Below are 18,253 nucleotides of genomic sequence, written 5' to 3' on the forward strand. Positions count from 1 at the left end.
GGCTCGTGCCATAACTCAAAATCTTCGATCTCTTTGACTTTTACAAAGCGCCAACCACTGGTAAGCGGTAGAACTAAAATAACCGATAGATGAACAAAATTATTGAATGATGAATGGATGAATATATAAGTAAAAATATGAATGTTAAAGCAAAATTAGGAGACATTTAACACTTAGATTTCTCCCACTGTTACGGAACCCAATGTACATGTATACCACGTATTAAGGAAACACATACCTAATTAACGTTATAGTTTGACTCATAAACATGTATGTGTCTAAATCATAGCTTACCATTGTGAATTCCTACCATATCTAATTAATCACTTGCAACAAAGAATTGAAATTGTCTGTCTTACTATGAATGTCAGAAAAAATACAAGAGAACAGGTCAGAATGATATTTCCTTGGATTTAGGATCATAAACATTTTGATAACAAACCTTTTCAGCAGTAGTATTTCTAGAATTAGAGCTTCTGTAAAAGTTATGAAAATGTTGTTATAATGATTTATGTTGGTATATGTAGGTCTGATTACGGCTTATATGACAATCCACACGCACAACCTAACTGGTGAAATGATGGTGAATTAAGCACTACGCTAAAGCCGCCATTTTTATCTATTTAACACATGGACTGGTTGGATCAGCATCAGCGTTACTCTTTCGAAATAGAAACATGACAGATAGACAATGGCAGAAGTATCAGTTTGACCAAAAAGCCGCTGCAGAAATCTTACATCAGTCTATTGATGAGTTATGTTGGCTTTATTTGCGAGCAGACAAAAGAAATATCTTCAAACAAACAAAATTGTTGCCATCCACAATGAGTGGAGCGCAGGTGTTTGGGTGTGGTCTGCAGATATTGACACACCCAAAAACTGTCAACGTTAAATTCAAATCCCCCTAAAGTTCGAATTCTCTACATATATCAAACAGCACTATACTATTACTATTTGACACACAGGATATGATTTGCATTGACAAATCAGCTGCTTACATCTCTGATTTGTTCTTAAAACTTTACAAACTTTTGCACTGTTGAAGTTCGATTAAAAGAACCAAGACCAAAACAGATGTTTACATGGCATCAATGGGGCATGGTCAGAAACATGTGGAGCTTCAGATAGATTGTTGAAATATGAATAGCAAGACATGAATGCATTGTGTGTCTGCGCGTGGTAGACTTCAAATGCGGCTACTCGCGCTGACTCAAGGTCATGTAATCTTATCAAGACAAGCCAGAGGTCATCTCCGATAATTTGGAAGCCCCCGGAATGAGTTGACAATCTCGTGGGCATACCCTGCGTAGTTGGGAGTAGTGGCATGCATCATCTTACTATAATGGCTGCAGATATCAACACACGCCGAATGTATCTGGATTAGCATTGTGTTATGATTGCCGCGGTCTAGAGTCGGACTGAATACAGAGGAACTCATGAGGAATTCGAGCTGCGGTTGAAATGTTTGATGTTTCAATTTTCTCTGTCCATCTCACGACAGTCTACATTTAATGTGATAATTTTCAGTATGTGAGATTGATAAAATGAAAATATTTTTTTCTATCTGTTTCTATTTTAGAATTTTTTTTAGAAGAGTTTTATTTTACTCTCTTTGTTGTAAAGATGGATGGAGACATAGTTGTGGTAATGATTCTAAGACTCTGAGCATTCACGGCAAGAACACTTCATAAGTTTATGTTGCCTTGTACTTATTGCAGTCTAGCCTAATTCAATTTTGAGGTGACTAGCTGAAGGTGATGTTATCGTGTTTTGATAAATATATTTTGAATAATTAAGATACAAAAATTTGAGACAAATTTCATTACGAGCGAAGTAGGTTTCAATGATTCACATATTAGTTTTACCCATTTGCTCATCAATACCTTAACTCGTTCTCAATCTACTTCCAATGAATAAAGCTCATTTAAAGCAACACAGATTAGTTTATCCGACCCAAAATGGCTTTGTCGATGCCCCGTGTCACGAGTGTAGACAGATAAAGATAGATCACGGTAGACAGGACTGTTTTCGCTCTTGTGTCTAGACAGGCTTGTCTCGGTGCATCTTATAATAGATGTCTGAACTAAGGCATTTTAGTCTTATCCAACAAAAAAAACAAAGTTCACCGACCTTTTGGCGAACTTATTGGCGAAAAATAGTGAATTTGGCCCACTTCACTGACGCGCACTGATCATCAGCGGGTCAAAGGTGAATGGAAGTCGATACCTGTCGCCGTCCAGAGTCAACGTGGTTTGATTAGTCCTAAAACTGTCATCTGTAGCATGTGCTTTTCTCCAGCACACTTGCCCTAGTGTGTCAATAACATATGGTCACAAGTCCATACTAGCTATATAGTTCATACTGGGTGCCATGTAAACTAAGTAGCAAAACTTTGCAATGAATTAAAGGTACGTGTAAATAGTCCGATTAAGTTATCTTAGTGCCTTTAGTGAGTCTTTTTTTACATTACGAGTCACCCGATAATTATTTTAGTACCAGCCTTGTTAGGACACATTTATATCGATTATCACAAAATTTCTCATGCGGCACAAAGAGGGTACACTAATGTAGCGTTTAAATGGTTATACGGTATAGGGTGTTGATATCAGGTATAGGATGTTGATAAATGGTAATACAGTACATAAGATGTTGAAATAATTATACATTATATCATACCCGGACCGTATTAACGTTTGATACCGGTGTTCCAACAGTATAGAGTTTTAATAATCATGTGGCTATGACGTCACTATCAACATTCAAACGTTGCTTGCCAAACTTGCCATGTAAATGTGAGTGAGCTTATGCGGCTGTAGAAAAGATCATATGACAACTTTGGAGTATAACTATTCCGGGTTAAGCAACTAGGATATCAACTGTGATGTCAAATGTTAACCAATGTCACTGCATGTCGACATCTTTAGAAACTTTGCTCTGAGATCAACCCCTAAAAGTGCGTATTTCCTGCAGCAGTACCGAAAGTAGACCCTCGGTAATTAACGTTTCTTGTATTGATTTTTTCGGCAGCTCCTCTGAGATTGGGGTTTTCTGCGCCAGCTATTTGTCATGACATTGGCGTGACATTCTGAAATAGGCCTATTCCTGATGATGAATTAAGGAGAAAGAATTGCCAGAAGTTATTCGGTGGGCAGAATCAAGCAGGGTCGGTCATGACTTGAATTTAACACAGGGTAGATTTGCGATTCTAGACTAGATGTACGAACATTTGGCAGAGTGAAATTCATATGAATATGGTACATTGTAGTTGATATCCTCCAAGCAAGTATGAAACAATCGTCCATTTGGAAGTAATAACACATTTCATTATTGTTCATGAAGAAAAGCAGAACCTATCATTGGCACCATTATTTCAATCTCCATTTGGACGCTTTAATTTAATGCATTGGCGACCGCTATAAAGCGAGGAAAAGTTCGCTTCTTTTGGACGTCGAACAATTATAAGGTAACAGGAAATAGCACTTTCATATTGAGCTGAGTAATGTCAAAATATCATCTGGTCACCCTGTGCGCGAGCGTATTCATCATGTCGCAGCAGTAATCATGAATCCGTCATTGTCAAAAATGAAAGAAAATTGGTTCGTCGACAAACCCAGAAGGCCAAAACGTGGGTTCATTTGCATAATTGACACGTTATGAGTGGCCCATTTGTCATGCCGCTATTGCATACGCGGGTCTAACCAAGTACCGTGCTGTCACTTGGCCCTCACATCGAAAATGAAGTTCCGCAATGGCTTTATGGTCATATCAAAGTGACGAATATATTAATATTTATCATGAAATTTCCGTTTTGTTGAGCTTGATATCATATGCTCACAGTGTTTGTATTGTGATATCGTGTATGAATTCTGACAAGTCTATGTACTTGAATGTGTAAAAGTACTTTTCTGAACTCTGACGATCACAGCTGTTTTCAAGAGAAAAGAATGGATCCTTACTGTATCTTAGAGAAAAGCTTAAAGTGGAAGAAAAACATGGATGAAATAAACCAATGTATTAAAAACTTCTTGAATACAACTTTACTGATTGAATCAAAATGTAACATATTTGAGGTAATTAAATAAGGCCATGTTGACTCGATAATATACATGGCATCCCCGCGCGTGTCAATGTTGGACCATTTTCGACCATACCGCAAATCGTACAAAGCAGCTAAAATGCGAACTTATAAGCTGCAAGTCCCAAAGAAATCATCGGAAACGAATGCTAATGTTGTAAAATACCAAAGTCAATTCGAAAGTGAAAGAAAGGGGTTTGTGAAAGAACAGAAACGTAGTCTCTATTGTTCTGTAGACCTTGCTGAAATGGGATGCATCTGGGAGGGGGTGCAACGGACAGCATCTGATAAGAAATTGTGGAAAGCAATGACGGCCCGCCTCAGTAAACATTAACTGATATGCCGTGACGATGATGATGGTGACCATACCATGCTCTGTGCGTCATTTTTTTCAACCTTCCTATTCTTCCCTGACTATAAACACTTCTCTCTCTAGTGGTGCTCCCCCTCCTGGTGCTGGGAGAACCGGTGGTATTCTCAGCGTACCCGATGGAGTTTTTCGAGCCCACCAAAACGTTCAAGACGAGATCTCCATATGCGGACAGCACGACGAATGAATGGCTCGCCAACTGCCCTGTACGGTCCGAGAAAGGTTGCTCCATCAGAATCAGGTTCAAAAAGTTCGATCTACAAGGTGAGTCCGGAAAGTACGAATTTAATCTAAGATCCAGTCACATCCAGAATGTTTCACCTGTCCTGACACCAGAGGGGAACATATTGTAGTTGTTTGTTTGTTTGTTTGTTTTTCTCTTAAAGAACCTCTATAAAGTATGAATAGCTCACATAATAAGATGCAAGAGTACATTTGAAACCTGTTTTTAAAACTTAAAGAAACACGATTTACGCTTGTGCTTCGGCCCATGGAGACGCAACTCGCCCGTTTCGTTGCTATAGATATGACATGATGAAAACGCTCAATAAATCTATCACTGATCACCGATCTATGTACGTATGGTGTCCTCTAAAGGCAGATGCAGTTATACTTCCGTACATTTTGACAGAGGTCAGACATTGAGATTACTATTACAAGACAACATTGGCTGAGTGAGATAAGGCAACAGCTTTGACACTTCAGTGGTATTGATGGTATGTGTTCTGATATGTTTGTGAGATATTGGATGTTACTGGAATAGAAAATATACGAAAAGACAACATAGCGTAAAATACAGGGGAAGGCAAGGAAAGGACATTAATTATAACGGAACCAAAAATTACAGAAACATATTGTATGAAAGAAAATTAAACTGGATGAAAATCAAGTTGAATAACAAATGTAAGTAGAAACATCTACAAAAATCTGAAAATAAATGCTTAACAGAGAATAGATAATCAAATAAGTAAACAAAGGGATTCTGACGTTTTTGTCGTTTTCAGGCAGGTATATGACATTCGTCTCAAATTTTATTGAATTCTGAATGAAATGGAAACCGCAGCGGCGTGTAGGCATAATAAAATTGATAATGTGTTGAAAGGCTAGGCATGAAAACCGTTCATATAGGCGGTGATCGTTTGCTTTAATTCCTTGTCAGCATATAACCAGAAGAAGCAATGGACCTCGTGCTGTTAATATACAAGGAAAATAGGCCACATCTCAAGGGATGGTTCATTTGTTACCGGAGGATTAAATGGTAGTTTGTCAGACTCAGTAAGTGGTTTCTTTTGCTGCTACGTATCTTCATTGAGATCTGTGGAACTGAAGTTTGTAGTTTTCTTTGTTGGTACCTCGATGTAATTCTGTAACTTTGTGTTGTATTGATTTGCTGTGACGTGTACCTTTTGCCATTCTTTAGGAGCAAAAAGTTCTTAACCTTTGTGTTATCGAATGGGTCCAACAACTGATGTGCTGCAATATCTGTTAGTTCTCATGAGAGAGAAGACTCTTTCATAAAAACAGATCAGACTCTCCACCCCTTGTCATTGTGGCCATTCAGTACGGTCAGAGGGCAACAACTAATTTCCTGGACTCATTATCCAAGTTTGACAGCAAAAGACAATGGAAGCAGCTGGGACCTGCATCTAAGTGTAGTATTTGAAGTTATTGCTATGATACATCATTTGATATCTAACTGGGTCTGACGATACCATAGTAATATCTACATACCTCAAGATGAAAAGCAATGCTATAGCCAAGACAGCAAGGGACATCATAATCCTAATCCACCAAAACTTGGAAATACATGAAATATAGGCTCTTTGGAAGTTCCTGAAATAGCGCAATCAAACGCAGCGGTCTCCCTCTTGATCTAATTAACTCATTATTACTGAGATTTAAAGTAATATCTATTGCCAAAATGCTAATGAAATTTCATGTAGGTGGCTCTCTTATGTGATAAATTCCAGCTGTGAGTGAATATTCCTCTGTTAGATCAAAAGTACAAAAGAAGACGCAAGGAGATGTTTAACATGATCAACATTTTAAACCATTTAGTCTTCACATACAAATTTAGCAAATGTATTTTAAATGCATGAATCTGTATGTGATCCTAATCCAAAAGACGAAACTGTCTCAAGCTTGTAGAAAGGGGACGTTTCGAAATAACTCTGTGGATAGAAGCTAAACAGATAACAGATTTTTCTCTTCGCCAAGAAGAGTATGAGATTGCTGACTTGGGTCTGTATGTAGCTCAACAGCATATAACTCGAGAAATTGTGGATGGAACTTTGTGATTTTTGGTAGGTGTGTAGCGGTTGTCGAAAGGAATGCCAAGTTTGAAAACGGTTTACCTGGCGTTTTCCTACGGTACTGCAGCGAGCTTGGTATGTTTTTTGCGGTTTGTTTTGGGCAGCATAAGTCAAAATCTAGCTGGGCGATTTTCACGAAACTTGGTAGGTGTGTAGCGGTTTCGGAGAGGAAGGTCAAGTGCGAAAATGGTTTACCTGGCTTTTACCTACGGTGCTGTAGCGGGATTTGTATGTAAGTGCGTTTGTCTGTATGCAAGATAACTCGAGAACCCTTGAATGGATCCTGATTATATTTGTTAGGTGGATGGGGGTTAGGAAAACGAAGGTCAAGTTCGATAATGGGCACCCTAGTGGCTGCCTAAGGTACTGCAGCAAAACTTTTAATTTTGACTCTTCGTGTTCTGGACATGCTGTGGTCATGATTTTTGAGTGGTAGATAGCCCTTAGAACAGAGAGTAAGTGCTGTGAGTTTGGACCCCCTAGCGGCTTTTTGGGAACTGCAGACACCGATTTCCGTTCAAACTTTGGACGAGGATAACTCGAGAACGTGTAAACGGATCATCAGGATTTTCAGTATGTAGATAGAATGAGTGATGACTTATACAATGTAATACTAATTATGCAAATCAGTAGCTAATTTGCATAATTAATGAGGAAAGTTCATAAATCCATTCCAACAGCATATAACTCAAGAAGCTGTGTATGGATTTTCATGATATTTAGTATTTAAGTAGCGGTTGCGGAAAGGAAGGTTGTGTTCGAAAATAGTTGACGTAGCATTTTCCGTTAGGACGGTAGCGGGCCGAGTGTGTGCGTCCGTTTGTTTGTGGAATGCATAACTCGAGAAGCCTTGAAAAAATCCTGATAATATTTGGTAGGTGGGTAGGGGTCAGGAAAACGAAGATAATATATATGATAGTGGCCCCCCTAGCGGCTTCCTAAGGTACTGCAGCAAAACTTATTAACAGAAATAAACTGTGCTCTATATATCTCATTTTGACCTATATCTATGGACACAGCTGTTATACAGATGTTTTGCTGGAGCTGGACGCCCTTACACTGGGGACAAAGTCTTTGACAAGCATGAAATTCTGATCGACCAGGGATGCTACCAGGTCATCTGTCAGGTCACAGTCTGGTTTTTGGTAATATCTGTGTGTTTGTGAGGAACATAGTTCATGCAGTCATTTGCTATTTAGTAATACATGAACAAGACCTTAAAGTCTTAAATAAAGACATGATTATTTGGCGAAGAGATGGGTTCGTTGAACTCTAGTTTTTCTATGGATTAGCCTTTAATATCGTAAATTAAAAAGTAGTTTGTCTTACTAAACCCCGCGCGTCTGCACAGAAAAGCAGATATTCACAGCTCTGTCAACTGTCACCCTACCATTAGAAATACCCAGGTGGGTGAATAATGCATGAAACAAGTTAATTAATGCCCCTGTGACATTTCAACTCAGATACATCCGTTCGTATTTGATATTTCTCAGAATAGTTTGTTTAAGAAATTTAAAAAAATTAGATATTTCTCGTTGACGACGAATCTGAACTGGGGTGAAGGTTTGTATGATTTACCTTAACGCAACTCTTTGTTATTGTATAGTTTCCCTGTGGAAATTACCATGTAAAAAGCCAGGTGCCATAAACTTTTTATTCATTACAATCATTACCTTTATGGCATTCCTGGTGGAGACCGGAAGGAATTCCTGCCTACAATTTGATGCTTCCAGTCCTGAGTTGTACATCAATCTAAAACAAAATGATCCCCTGCCATAGCAGAAGAAAATTTATGATATTATTAAATTCGCAGCTTGTAATTTCCTATGTTTTACAGCGGCATCAATAAAGGTTTGTATATTCAGAAGCGACAGCAACTCTAAAAGACTGAAAGAAGTCGTGACTGACAATAAATACATTCTATAAGAAACAATTTATCATTGTATCGCATAGTGAGGACTGTGGTGAGCGTTACTTTCAAACCATTTTTAGTTTTTGACGAGTATACATATTCATCAAAGTTCTGCAGGTAAAGAGGAAGAGACAAACTATGAGCGCAGGCATTACACAAACACTTGAATTTTTTAAGGCTAACTTTTCTACTAGATTGAAACTCACGAAGTACTGGCATAACCTCGCTAGATAGACCGCGAGACATCAACAAAAAGTACAAAATAGAAAGCCCGATGAAAACGACTAAAAAAACGTCACAAAACAGCCGGAGCCTTACCTCTGCACGAAGAGTACCTTTAAACAACTCCTGCAATTACATGAACATAGGTTATGTATGACAGGTCATTCGATGTAATATAACCGCTGCCACCACATACCTGTGGCTGTGAAGCCGGTGTGTTACGCCGAGGGTGATTATACCGACAGTAAACAATCAGGTCATACAGATGCACTGCCTTTGCCAATATTAAAATGTTCCGCTAGACCAGCTAATCCTAACTCATTTTGTGATTGTTGGCTCGGAGACTTATAACATGATTCCATGTTGTTAAACATATTCTCCTATCGACATGCAAATTTCCTACACATGTGATTTAAGGAAGTCAGATGAGCAAAAATGACATTGCCATTGGTTTCGAGAAAAGTTGGACACAATATTTTTCTACTTTCTTTTGAAATATTGCAGATAGCAAGGGCTGCCGGGCCGACTACCTGGAGGTTCACCGCGGTCCGAACGCTAGCTACCCTTCCCTGGGCAGGTTCTGTGGAGGGTGCATCCCTAACGACCTGTACGTCCTGGGCCGCAATGTCTTCGTCCGGTTTGTCTCGGACGGAGCGATTTCTGGGCTAGGGGCAGAGTTCGACATGTCCGTCCTCTTCCGTAAGTGCTGTGTTGTTCATTGAGAAGCGTCCGGATATCCACACTGGAGCAAAGTCTTGTAATTTGGTCGATAATTGACCAATGATGTTCATCATGGTCACGGCTGGTCAGCAGCTATGTGACTGAGGCAGGCCATCGTTGTTTTCAACTTTTTGTTCTGAGCTTCCAAACGTCTCTTCTTCTGAATTGATCTAAAATAGATAAAGTAACGTCATATCACATGCTTTTACTCATTAGATTTCAGACGACAGTACATGAAATCATTTTGGCGATCCCTTTATACAGCCGTTGCAGAGGTTTGTAACACAACGCTCCGTTGTTCCAATGGAAAATGCCTGGCCGACTCCCTGTTGTGCAACGGCCGAGATGACTGCCCAATGAGCAATGACGAAGACCAGAACATTTGTGCTCCCTACGATGAGCTACAACAATCAAGTAAGTTGATATACATTTTGACAGTTGTGATGTGACATTCTTAACCACTTGAGTCACGAAGAACACTGTGCTGATTATGGATATTAAACGGTGGCCCACAAGGACACACTTCTCGTCTACTAAAAGCAGAAAGTATTTTGCGAAATAAAGATTGCGCACACCAGCAAAATAACTTGTCCTTGTCGGTCACTGTGATATGGAAATAAACTTTCCGGGTAAATGCAAAATGTAAGTCTTCACCAGACACCCCATTGACCCACCAAAAAATGGCAAGCATTGAGTTGAAAGCTGTCCCTAAAATATATGTATATTTGCACCACTCCTTTCTCGTGAAGGTCTTCTTTAAACCACAAACTTTTCTCGAGAAGTACAAATGATGGCAGTGTGTCCTGCCTGCACGGGAGACTTGCCAATTCAAATATCAATATTTGAAACGTCACTTCTGCTGGGAAGAAATACAGTTGTGGGACCAGCAGCGATTTTTTCTTTGGTCTCAAGCCGCATATAGTATGCATAGAATGCTTTACTTCCTCCTTCCATAAAACTTCTATCTGTTGAGATTCATGGTATATACTAGATTTAAAGCCTGCAGGGGGCTACCCACCTCGGTAGAATGATCTATTACGGCGTTACGTCTCTCTGAAGGGGTTTACCGTCTGTTTTACCACCAGGTGTTCGCTTTATGAACTGGGGTCAAGAACCATCCAAGAGGCGTAAGTATAACTTGACATCTTTAAGATCTTGATGGTTGATATTGCCATTTATTGTCCAGACCCCAATCTTACTGCAGCATGAGCAGAATTTTGAATTTTGATTTCAGATTTGTTTCTGTCGTCTGGTTAAATGAGGTGTTATATCTACAATGTTACTTGTTTTATGGAATAAAATTAACTGTACCATCATGAACACGATACTGTCTGTAGAACAGCAAATTCTGATTTCTGACCAAAACATCTGATTTCTAAAAAGAGGACATCTTCATTAGGACTGACAAAATGCGGCTTAACACAAGTCCTCATAATACCACCGGATACCCTACGTCACTCAATCACTTAGTCAGCCCTATAGAGACCACTTAGTCTGTCCACAAAGGACCCCTGAGTTAGCCACTTCATAAAACACTTTCTCAGTTAGATATGATATTTTCAGATGTGCATACCTCTAGGATTACTGATACATCATTAACGGATCTCTTTAAATTCGCCATTTCTTTCTAAAGCTTGCTGTATTGCTGTATTTTGGACAGTTGACGTTCCTGGCTTGTTTATTGTTCGTGATGGATGTGTAGTCCTGCAAATGTATCTCCGGGGTTCTGCAAAGCTTCGCTATCTCGGAGCCTAAAGTTGCACCAGCATAAACCATTTCCATGTGTTGCATGTTAGCGAATCGTGAAAGGGGTAGTAAAATTTTGAAGTATTGCCACGCCGCTGTGACCCTTGTATTGATTTCCTCAGGTATCACCCGTTGAGAGGGTATGATATGTTGCTGCGATCCTTATTATATTACCGCACAGGAGTAGGGGGTGTGCAGTCCTCATGGGGATGTGGCACCGGTCGACCCATGAATAAAGATGCTGAATGAAAACGTCATCCTAACTATCTTACGTTCTAGATTACTGGGCTCAGAAGTTTGAAGTCGGCTGGACGAAGGGAGAGATCACGTTTGAGTCTCGTCTGTTCCCGCAGCCCTACCCTCAGAACTTCACCTCCTACTACGACTTGAGATGTTCAACAGAGGACTTTCCAGACTGCAGGTTAGACAGCATTGTGTATGAATTGATATCTTTGTAACGCCAAACTCTCGTAGTTCTGTCGGATACACTAAGACCGACACCTAGCAGAACTTTGTGTTGCGTTTCCATATGTGAACATTGTCCCTTTTGGCAGTTCTTTCATATCTTTTTTATCTTGGTTATACAGAGAAAATTCTAAAACATGTAAATACAAGGTATATACGCTTATCAATGTATGGGGTTTCATCTATCAATTACTACCAACTATGGTGTATACACTACAGTTGGTATACACTGTATACAGTTTCAAAAATCTAAAGTTCTAAACACTCCTATTTACCTAATTGTGCATGATATGCATATGTGGCTTTACCAATGTAGAGAGCAGATGCATAGAGTACAAGATGTAAATTAAGTTTGTTTACATATTCAGTCATCCACAAGCCACAAAGGCCAGAAACGTTATCATATGACATTAAATCCGTGGTGTACTGAGACACCCCACTTTATATATAATAGCGATGCCGCCTCTTCTAGCCTTGCCGACAGACTTGGATGCTGTTTCCCAAATTAGTAATCATGAAGTAATAAATACCAGAATATTCAGCATGTGGCTGTTGTATTAGCGAGCGCCGGAGCAATATACCGTGTTGGCGGGGTTTCAAATCCCCGGGGAGTTCCAACGCTGAGGCGTGCCCTTTACGTCGTACGGCATTCATTAACATTGCCACCCGGAGGACGCAGCAGCCACTGCTGTGATTAATACCCAGATTAAGCCATCGGAATTAAATGCTTTATCACCGGAAAAATGGGACGTAAGAGCTTGAAATGAAAAACGCGGGTAGTTGATCAGCCGTCAGTGTGCAAACTCGCTCTGCGTGTGTACGGCGACCTTGGATTTAGTCATCTACCTGTCAGACGTGGTTTGGCGGGAAATTGATCTCTTCTCCATTTAGGGCGAATTGGTAACGAACTCCGCGAAAACTCTCAATCGGTTTGACCTTGTGAGGCTGCTTGAACTGGCCTTATTCCGGTTTAGCTGCAGCCGCAGAGACAGTTATCTGAATCGTAGTAACCACAATCAATTTGTTTTCGGATAAGAAAGCTGCCGTCGAACGAATACTTAACAAAGTCATGAAATGTTCAACCTATAAACTGCAACTTTTAACGTCCATTACGTATGTTTATCTAAGGTCTGAGCTTGTGTATAGGATTAGCACATAACCTATTTGAATCGCAAAACAAGGGAAATGGGCCTTAGTATATTATTCTAAAAAACTTCACCGCTATGAAATTCACTGAGCAGGGAATCAAATGTTGCAAAAGGCTCATGGAGTCCCCCCAAGATGCATATGGCTTATATACCTACAAATAGTCTTTCTTTTTTAGTTACGTTTAAGCAATCTAAACTTATCACATTTTAGGATATGTGATTACTTTTTTCCAAAAATTTTCCTCCAGAGTAAAGGTCGTCTTCGACGTCTTCAACGTGGGCAGCGGGCAGCCCCGGATGTGCAGAAGCAGCAGCTGCTGCAAGACGAACTACCTGGAAGCACGTGACGGCAGAGATGAAAAGGCTCCTCTGATTGGTCGCTACTGTGGCTGCAACATGCCGCGGAGGATAGCGGGGACGGGGCCGTTTCTCTGGATGAAGCTCAAGTCTGGATTCGGCCAAAGAAGTAGGGGGATCCGGGCAACGCTGTCCATCATGGATCCTGAAGGTGAGTTTTAATTTTACGCCAAAAAGTAGTTACTCAAGCAACTGGATATGGTTTTGGAAACGTTTCCAAAACCATATCCAGTTGCTTGAGTAACTACTTTTTGTCGTATCTTACTACCTGGATGTCTAACGTACATCGACGGAGTTTTAATTTTGCTTCGCAAAAGCAACCTTCTTCTTGAATACTGCATATCATCTCAATGTTGTTCCAATGCAAGACGGCAGTCTCCTTTCCGGCAGTCTTACTGCATTATTCCTCAGAATTTGGGTGACCAATCAACTAGATTACGTGACCGCATAGAGAGCTGACTTCCGCAATTGTACAAAAGTTCCAACAAGTCTATTCCACCCTCCGTCTCTGTTGAATGAAGGTTAATGTGCCCTGGTTTCCTCTCAAATGTTTGACTTCCATACTTCTTTATTACAATGTGGCGACGCCGTGTCTAGTTCAGTGCATTTGTTCGATGAAAAGGTTAATTCGTTAGCGGCATGTCTCGGATATAACGTACATACAATTACGAATAGATAGAAATGGATAGGTGATGCACCGGCGTCATACTGGCTGTATAGAGAATGCAGAATAATGTACAACATTTCCAGCCTCTCTCCATAACAATGAAGCAGGTAGTTGCTGGTCACCATGCTGGCATTTTAATGACTCAAGCGTACACAGCAATCATAGTTTCTGCAAGTGTTTAAACCGCCTTCTGTACACATTCAAGCAATATTGGTTAATTGAGCATGCCAGAAGATCTTCATAAGCCCTAAAACGATTGAGTAATTATTCACTGAAATACAAATCCGGATGGCGGTGGGCACAGCAATGACGTCACGTGAAAACTATTTATATGTTTTAAGAAAATGACTACTTTCTATGAAACACTACACCAGAAAGCATATCCGTCTCCGAATGTTATGCAAATCGTCATGTTTACAGAGATCACAACAGCCGAGCCCACGACGCCGACACCGACACCTGCAGAGACGACGTTCACACCATCACCGGTCTATTACGACAATTGTGTTACAGAGCTTGTTCGTAAGTTTTATTTCTACAGTTTCTATATATATTTCCCTACCATAATGATATAAATGATGTGTTATTTCATTCCTTTATCATTACTGCATTCCCATAGAAAGAAACGTCACAAGATACAAGTCCTAGAGTTAAAAGAAATAACGTCGAGGAGAGCTTTGCAGACGGAGCTCCAAATAATCTACGCAATGATATAGACTACTGCATGGCATCATAGATCCTAGCGTATGACTAATGAACTGCAAAACGTAATACGCTGTGTTTGATGTAGGTTCACAATGCATAATCTAAACAGATTTTCTAGATCATTGACGATCTTGACAACTTTTCAAAATTTTGCAACTCATTGCGAAGGTTATTTTGATTTAAAAACATATCTCTGTAGGCTATAACATTACAATGGCTAGTCCTAGACGGAATTAGTTACACTGCAACTGCAGATTGGTGTATGATGCTCAAAATGTATTTAGTTGAACCCTTCGAAGAAGCTAAACGTCCTTTTAACAATCATACTCATTGTATAAAGGTACGTAAAATGTCCAAATATTCAAAAGGCTCAAGAATCTTAAATATAGATACACATATCATGCTAGATACCTTTTTTGTTCTTTTGTTGTTTTTACGTACAGAGTGTCTCGAAGAGTTTCTGTTTGGTCTGCTATCTTAGCCGAGTTCCCATCAATGTGTGCTCACTGCAGGTTACAGACACTGCCCACAGAGTCCGAGAACTTTTCTACATTCATTTTAGAACATGTCGCACCTTTGTTCAAACCCGAACAGTGAGCCGCTAACGGTATTGCCGCTGTTCTTGTACCTACAGCATACAGCGCAGCTTACAGTCCAAGAACGAGTTCAGCTCTACTAGCAGCAGCCGTGGTGGGAGGGGCGGTGTTCCGGCACATCTGTACCTGTCTTCTTCTTGGCCAATAGAACGGTTCTCTGGCAACGTGCTAATTAACAATTGGATTACAGTACGTTTTAGAGGGAGCGAATAGCATTTTGTATAATACACCTAGATTTGACTTATCAGAAATGGCCTGAACAATTCGATGTCAGTTCAAGGCTATAGGAAGAGTGAGATGCTAATTTGTTTCAGTAGCAGTAGCGACCAAATAGTTTAGCGTATTATCAGTCTCCGGAAAATTTTTACAGATATTTTCTCCCTGTATTCGTTTCCCTCTCTCCAATGTTACGATGCTTCATTCCGTTTCATCTTCTATCAAACACAGGCTCTTTTACTTATTTTCAACTTATCCATTAATCAAAGGATTCCGTCGTCTTTTATACAATGTTTATTGGTTCATTTAGTCGATATGTTGCCAGGACTTCAAAGAGGATGATATGTTTTGTCTGTATGAATAAGCTATAGATAAGGCAGACATCCTATTTCACATAAAATGCATCATATTTTTTCAGATGAAGACTGTCAAACCAGATAGCCCTCTCTGTCACTCAACTCATACCTGCATTGTAACATTCTCTATCCGACGACTTCTCGAATCCGCTGTAAATAGTAACATAGGGAGTCAATGAAGAGTAGTTTGGAGTGGACCACGTCCCTAAATGGACATTTCTCTCCCAGAAGCCTAATGATGCTTCTGTGTGTATCTACTGAAGAACGCCAACGTAGCTCAATACATGAATAATTCAGTCCTGATTGCGGAATGATGGAGAGTATCAGAAGAAGGTCCCAGCACGGGTCGCCTGGTGCCTTTGAAGACGATATGTCATTTGCAGTTGATGGCCCGTGAGTTGGCTGGGCAGTCAGAGATAGCAGTCATTCCGGTGTAACATAAGGTCTCCAGAGCCTTTCTCAGCCGCGCGTGGAGACGGAAATATCAATATATTAAAGGTCACAGCAGGAAGGAATGAAGGGTTTTACTAGTCGATGTTTTATGGTGGTGATGTTTGGTTGTAACACAATTCCCTTGTGTGGAACACATTCGTCTTCGAGACAGCAGTGAGTGATCACGTGACCTGTGGATCTCAAGGCTTGTGACCTACTCTAGTGCATTAACAAATCAAGGTAACGAACAAATAGCAAATACACATCAAGACACTGTATGAAATGGAATGTTCTTACCATTAACTAATGTAAGCCAGACCCATTGAAAATTTAAAAACGCATACCGAGAAATACGTGACTGTGCGACCGACTGTGTAATGCTGCAAATACGTGTACATTATTGCAGCTTTCAGCGCTTCACATAGTAACGTTATGTGTTTTGTGTAAAATCAGGCGTTAGGTGTACAGTTACTAGGTTCTCATACAGCACAGAAACTAAACGCCAGAAATTTAATTTGACCTGCAGCACCCCGTAACGTCGATAGCTTGGTTATAACTAGCTGGATGTGTTGATCTGATTATAGAGGAGTCCATTGCCAACTCCATGTGTACTTACACATGACCTCTGTAAACACTGTTCTAAGATATCAATGCATTAGTAATCCGGATCTGAATCATTCTCCGAGTTTTGCGCCTGTTTTTTTTGCAAAAGTAGTGCTCATTTGTAGAATTGTATTTCCAATGGCTAGCCCCCCACTAGGATCTGCTCCTCTCATACACTAGCGCAGATGTAGGAAAAGCAAACCATTAAAAGTGCAACCTTGGAAAAGTGTAGCAATGTTGCAAAAACAGGCACAAAAGATTGCGAATGAGACGGATCATTTCACATCTGCTTGGAGATAATAGTAAGAGCTTCAATGAGAGCTTCCATGTCCAAAAATATGAGAACATATACACCGCGTCATAGTGTACGTCACAGAGACAGTGTAAAAAGCTTATCAAGAATCTAATTGCTCAGCATTTGTAAGTACGTCCATGTAACGTTAAATGTAATTAACGTAAGTCGGCTTGCATAACTAGGTCGGGATTTAGTGTGAAGTATTGTGTGTTGCTGCGGTCTTTTATGACGAAATGTCTTAATAAAAGATTATGAATCTGAAGAGGGTGTGTGTGCTATTAACTTATTGACTAGTTAACCAAGCAATTATATCGTTTGTGTCACAGGATGTGATTGTGGACAGTCTTTCCAAACGGGCTGGTCGGTGGATATATCATGGTCAGAACAATATACTAGTATCAGATATTATGGGTTATATCTGCTGACTTCATACAGAGCGCTACCATCATCTGCAAAGATGGAAGGATGCCTACTACTACTACTACTACTGTTGACATATCACAAAGCTAACACAGTGTGTAGACCTAGTAGCAAAATTCATCTGTTTTGGTAAAAGGCATTATGAACGAAGATTAAACTCTGTGTAACCAACACTTCAAATAATTGAATCCAGTATAGCTATGATTTCCCGTATTATCACTTCTTGTAACTTGCCTCTATGGCGTACAGTAAAGCAAAATGTTTGATACAATAGACAAACTTAGCCGAGCCCAACTTTTCATGAGGGAGACCGAAGTATTTATATACATTTGACATCAAACTAGTTCAAGTTCGTTCCTGTCACGCACTCGATAGGATAACAGCTAAATTTCTCGACCTTTCTTTTGCCTTTTCCGTGTCGTGTAACAATTGGATAAAGGTCGGTTTCGTTACGTGCATCCACAGTTAAATTGCCCACCATGACCACTTAATGTCAGTCGACCAGCCACCCTATCGGTTTTCCAGTCAAACGGTGCTCATTGAAAGCGTTGAGAGTACAAGCTGGGGCATGGGGATTTTTTAAAAATCCATTCTCTCCTTTTACCTTCGCCAAGAAGGTTATATTTTGGACATGTT

General features: G+C 40.0%; 1 protein-coding gene across 2 annotated transcripts in view; it reads left to right on the forward strand.

Moving 5' to 3' along the window:
* Nucleotides 1–17,456, forward strand: part of LOC118410384 (dorsal-ventral patterning tolloid-like protein 1) — a 29,123-nt gene extending 11,667 nt beyond the window's left edge. For both annotated transcript variants that reach the window (XM_035812072.1, XM_035812073.1), the window contains 8 exons: nucleotides 4,512–4,709; nucleotides 9,396–9,590; nucleotides 9,876–10,025; nucleotides 10,697–10,738; nucleotides 11,637–11,778; nucleotides 13,219–13,478; nucleotides 14,415–14,516; nucleotides 15,334–17,456. In XM_035812072.1, coding sequence (XP_035667965.1) covers nucleotides 4,512–4,709; nucleotides 9,396–9,590; nucleotides 9,876–10,025; nucleotides 10,697–10,738; nucleotides 11,637–11,778; nucleotides 13,219–13,478; nucleotides 14,415–14,516; nucleotides 15,334–15,443 — 1,199 coding nt within the window. In that variant the 3' untranslated portion in view covers nucleotides 15,444–17,456. The remainder of the gene's footprint in view (nucleotides 1–4,511; nucleotides 4,710–9,395; nucleotides 9,591–9,875; nucleotides 10,026–10,696; nucleotides 10,739–11,636; nucleotides 11,779–13,218; nucleotides 13,479–14,414; nucleotides 14,517–15,333) is intronic.
* The last annotated feature ends 797 nt before the right edge of the window (nucleotides 17,457–18,253 follow it).

Source organism: Branchiostoma floridae, chromosome 2 (genome assembly GCF_000003815.2).
Source record: "Branchiostoma floridae strain S238N-H82 chromosome 2, Bfl_VNyyK, whole genome shotgun sequence".
NCBI lineage: Eukaryota > Metazoa > Chordata > Leptocardii > Amphioxiformes > Branchiostomatidae > Branchiostoma > Branchiostoma floridae.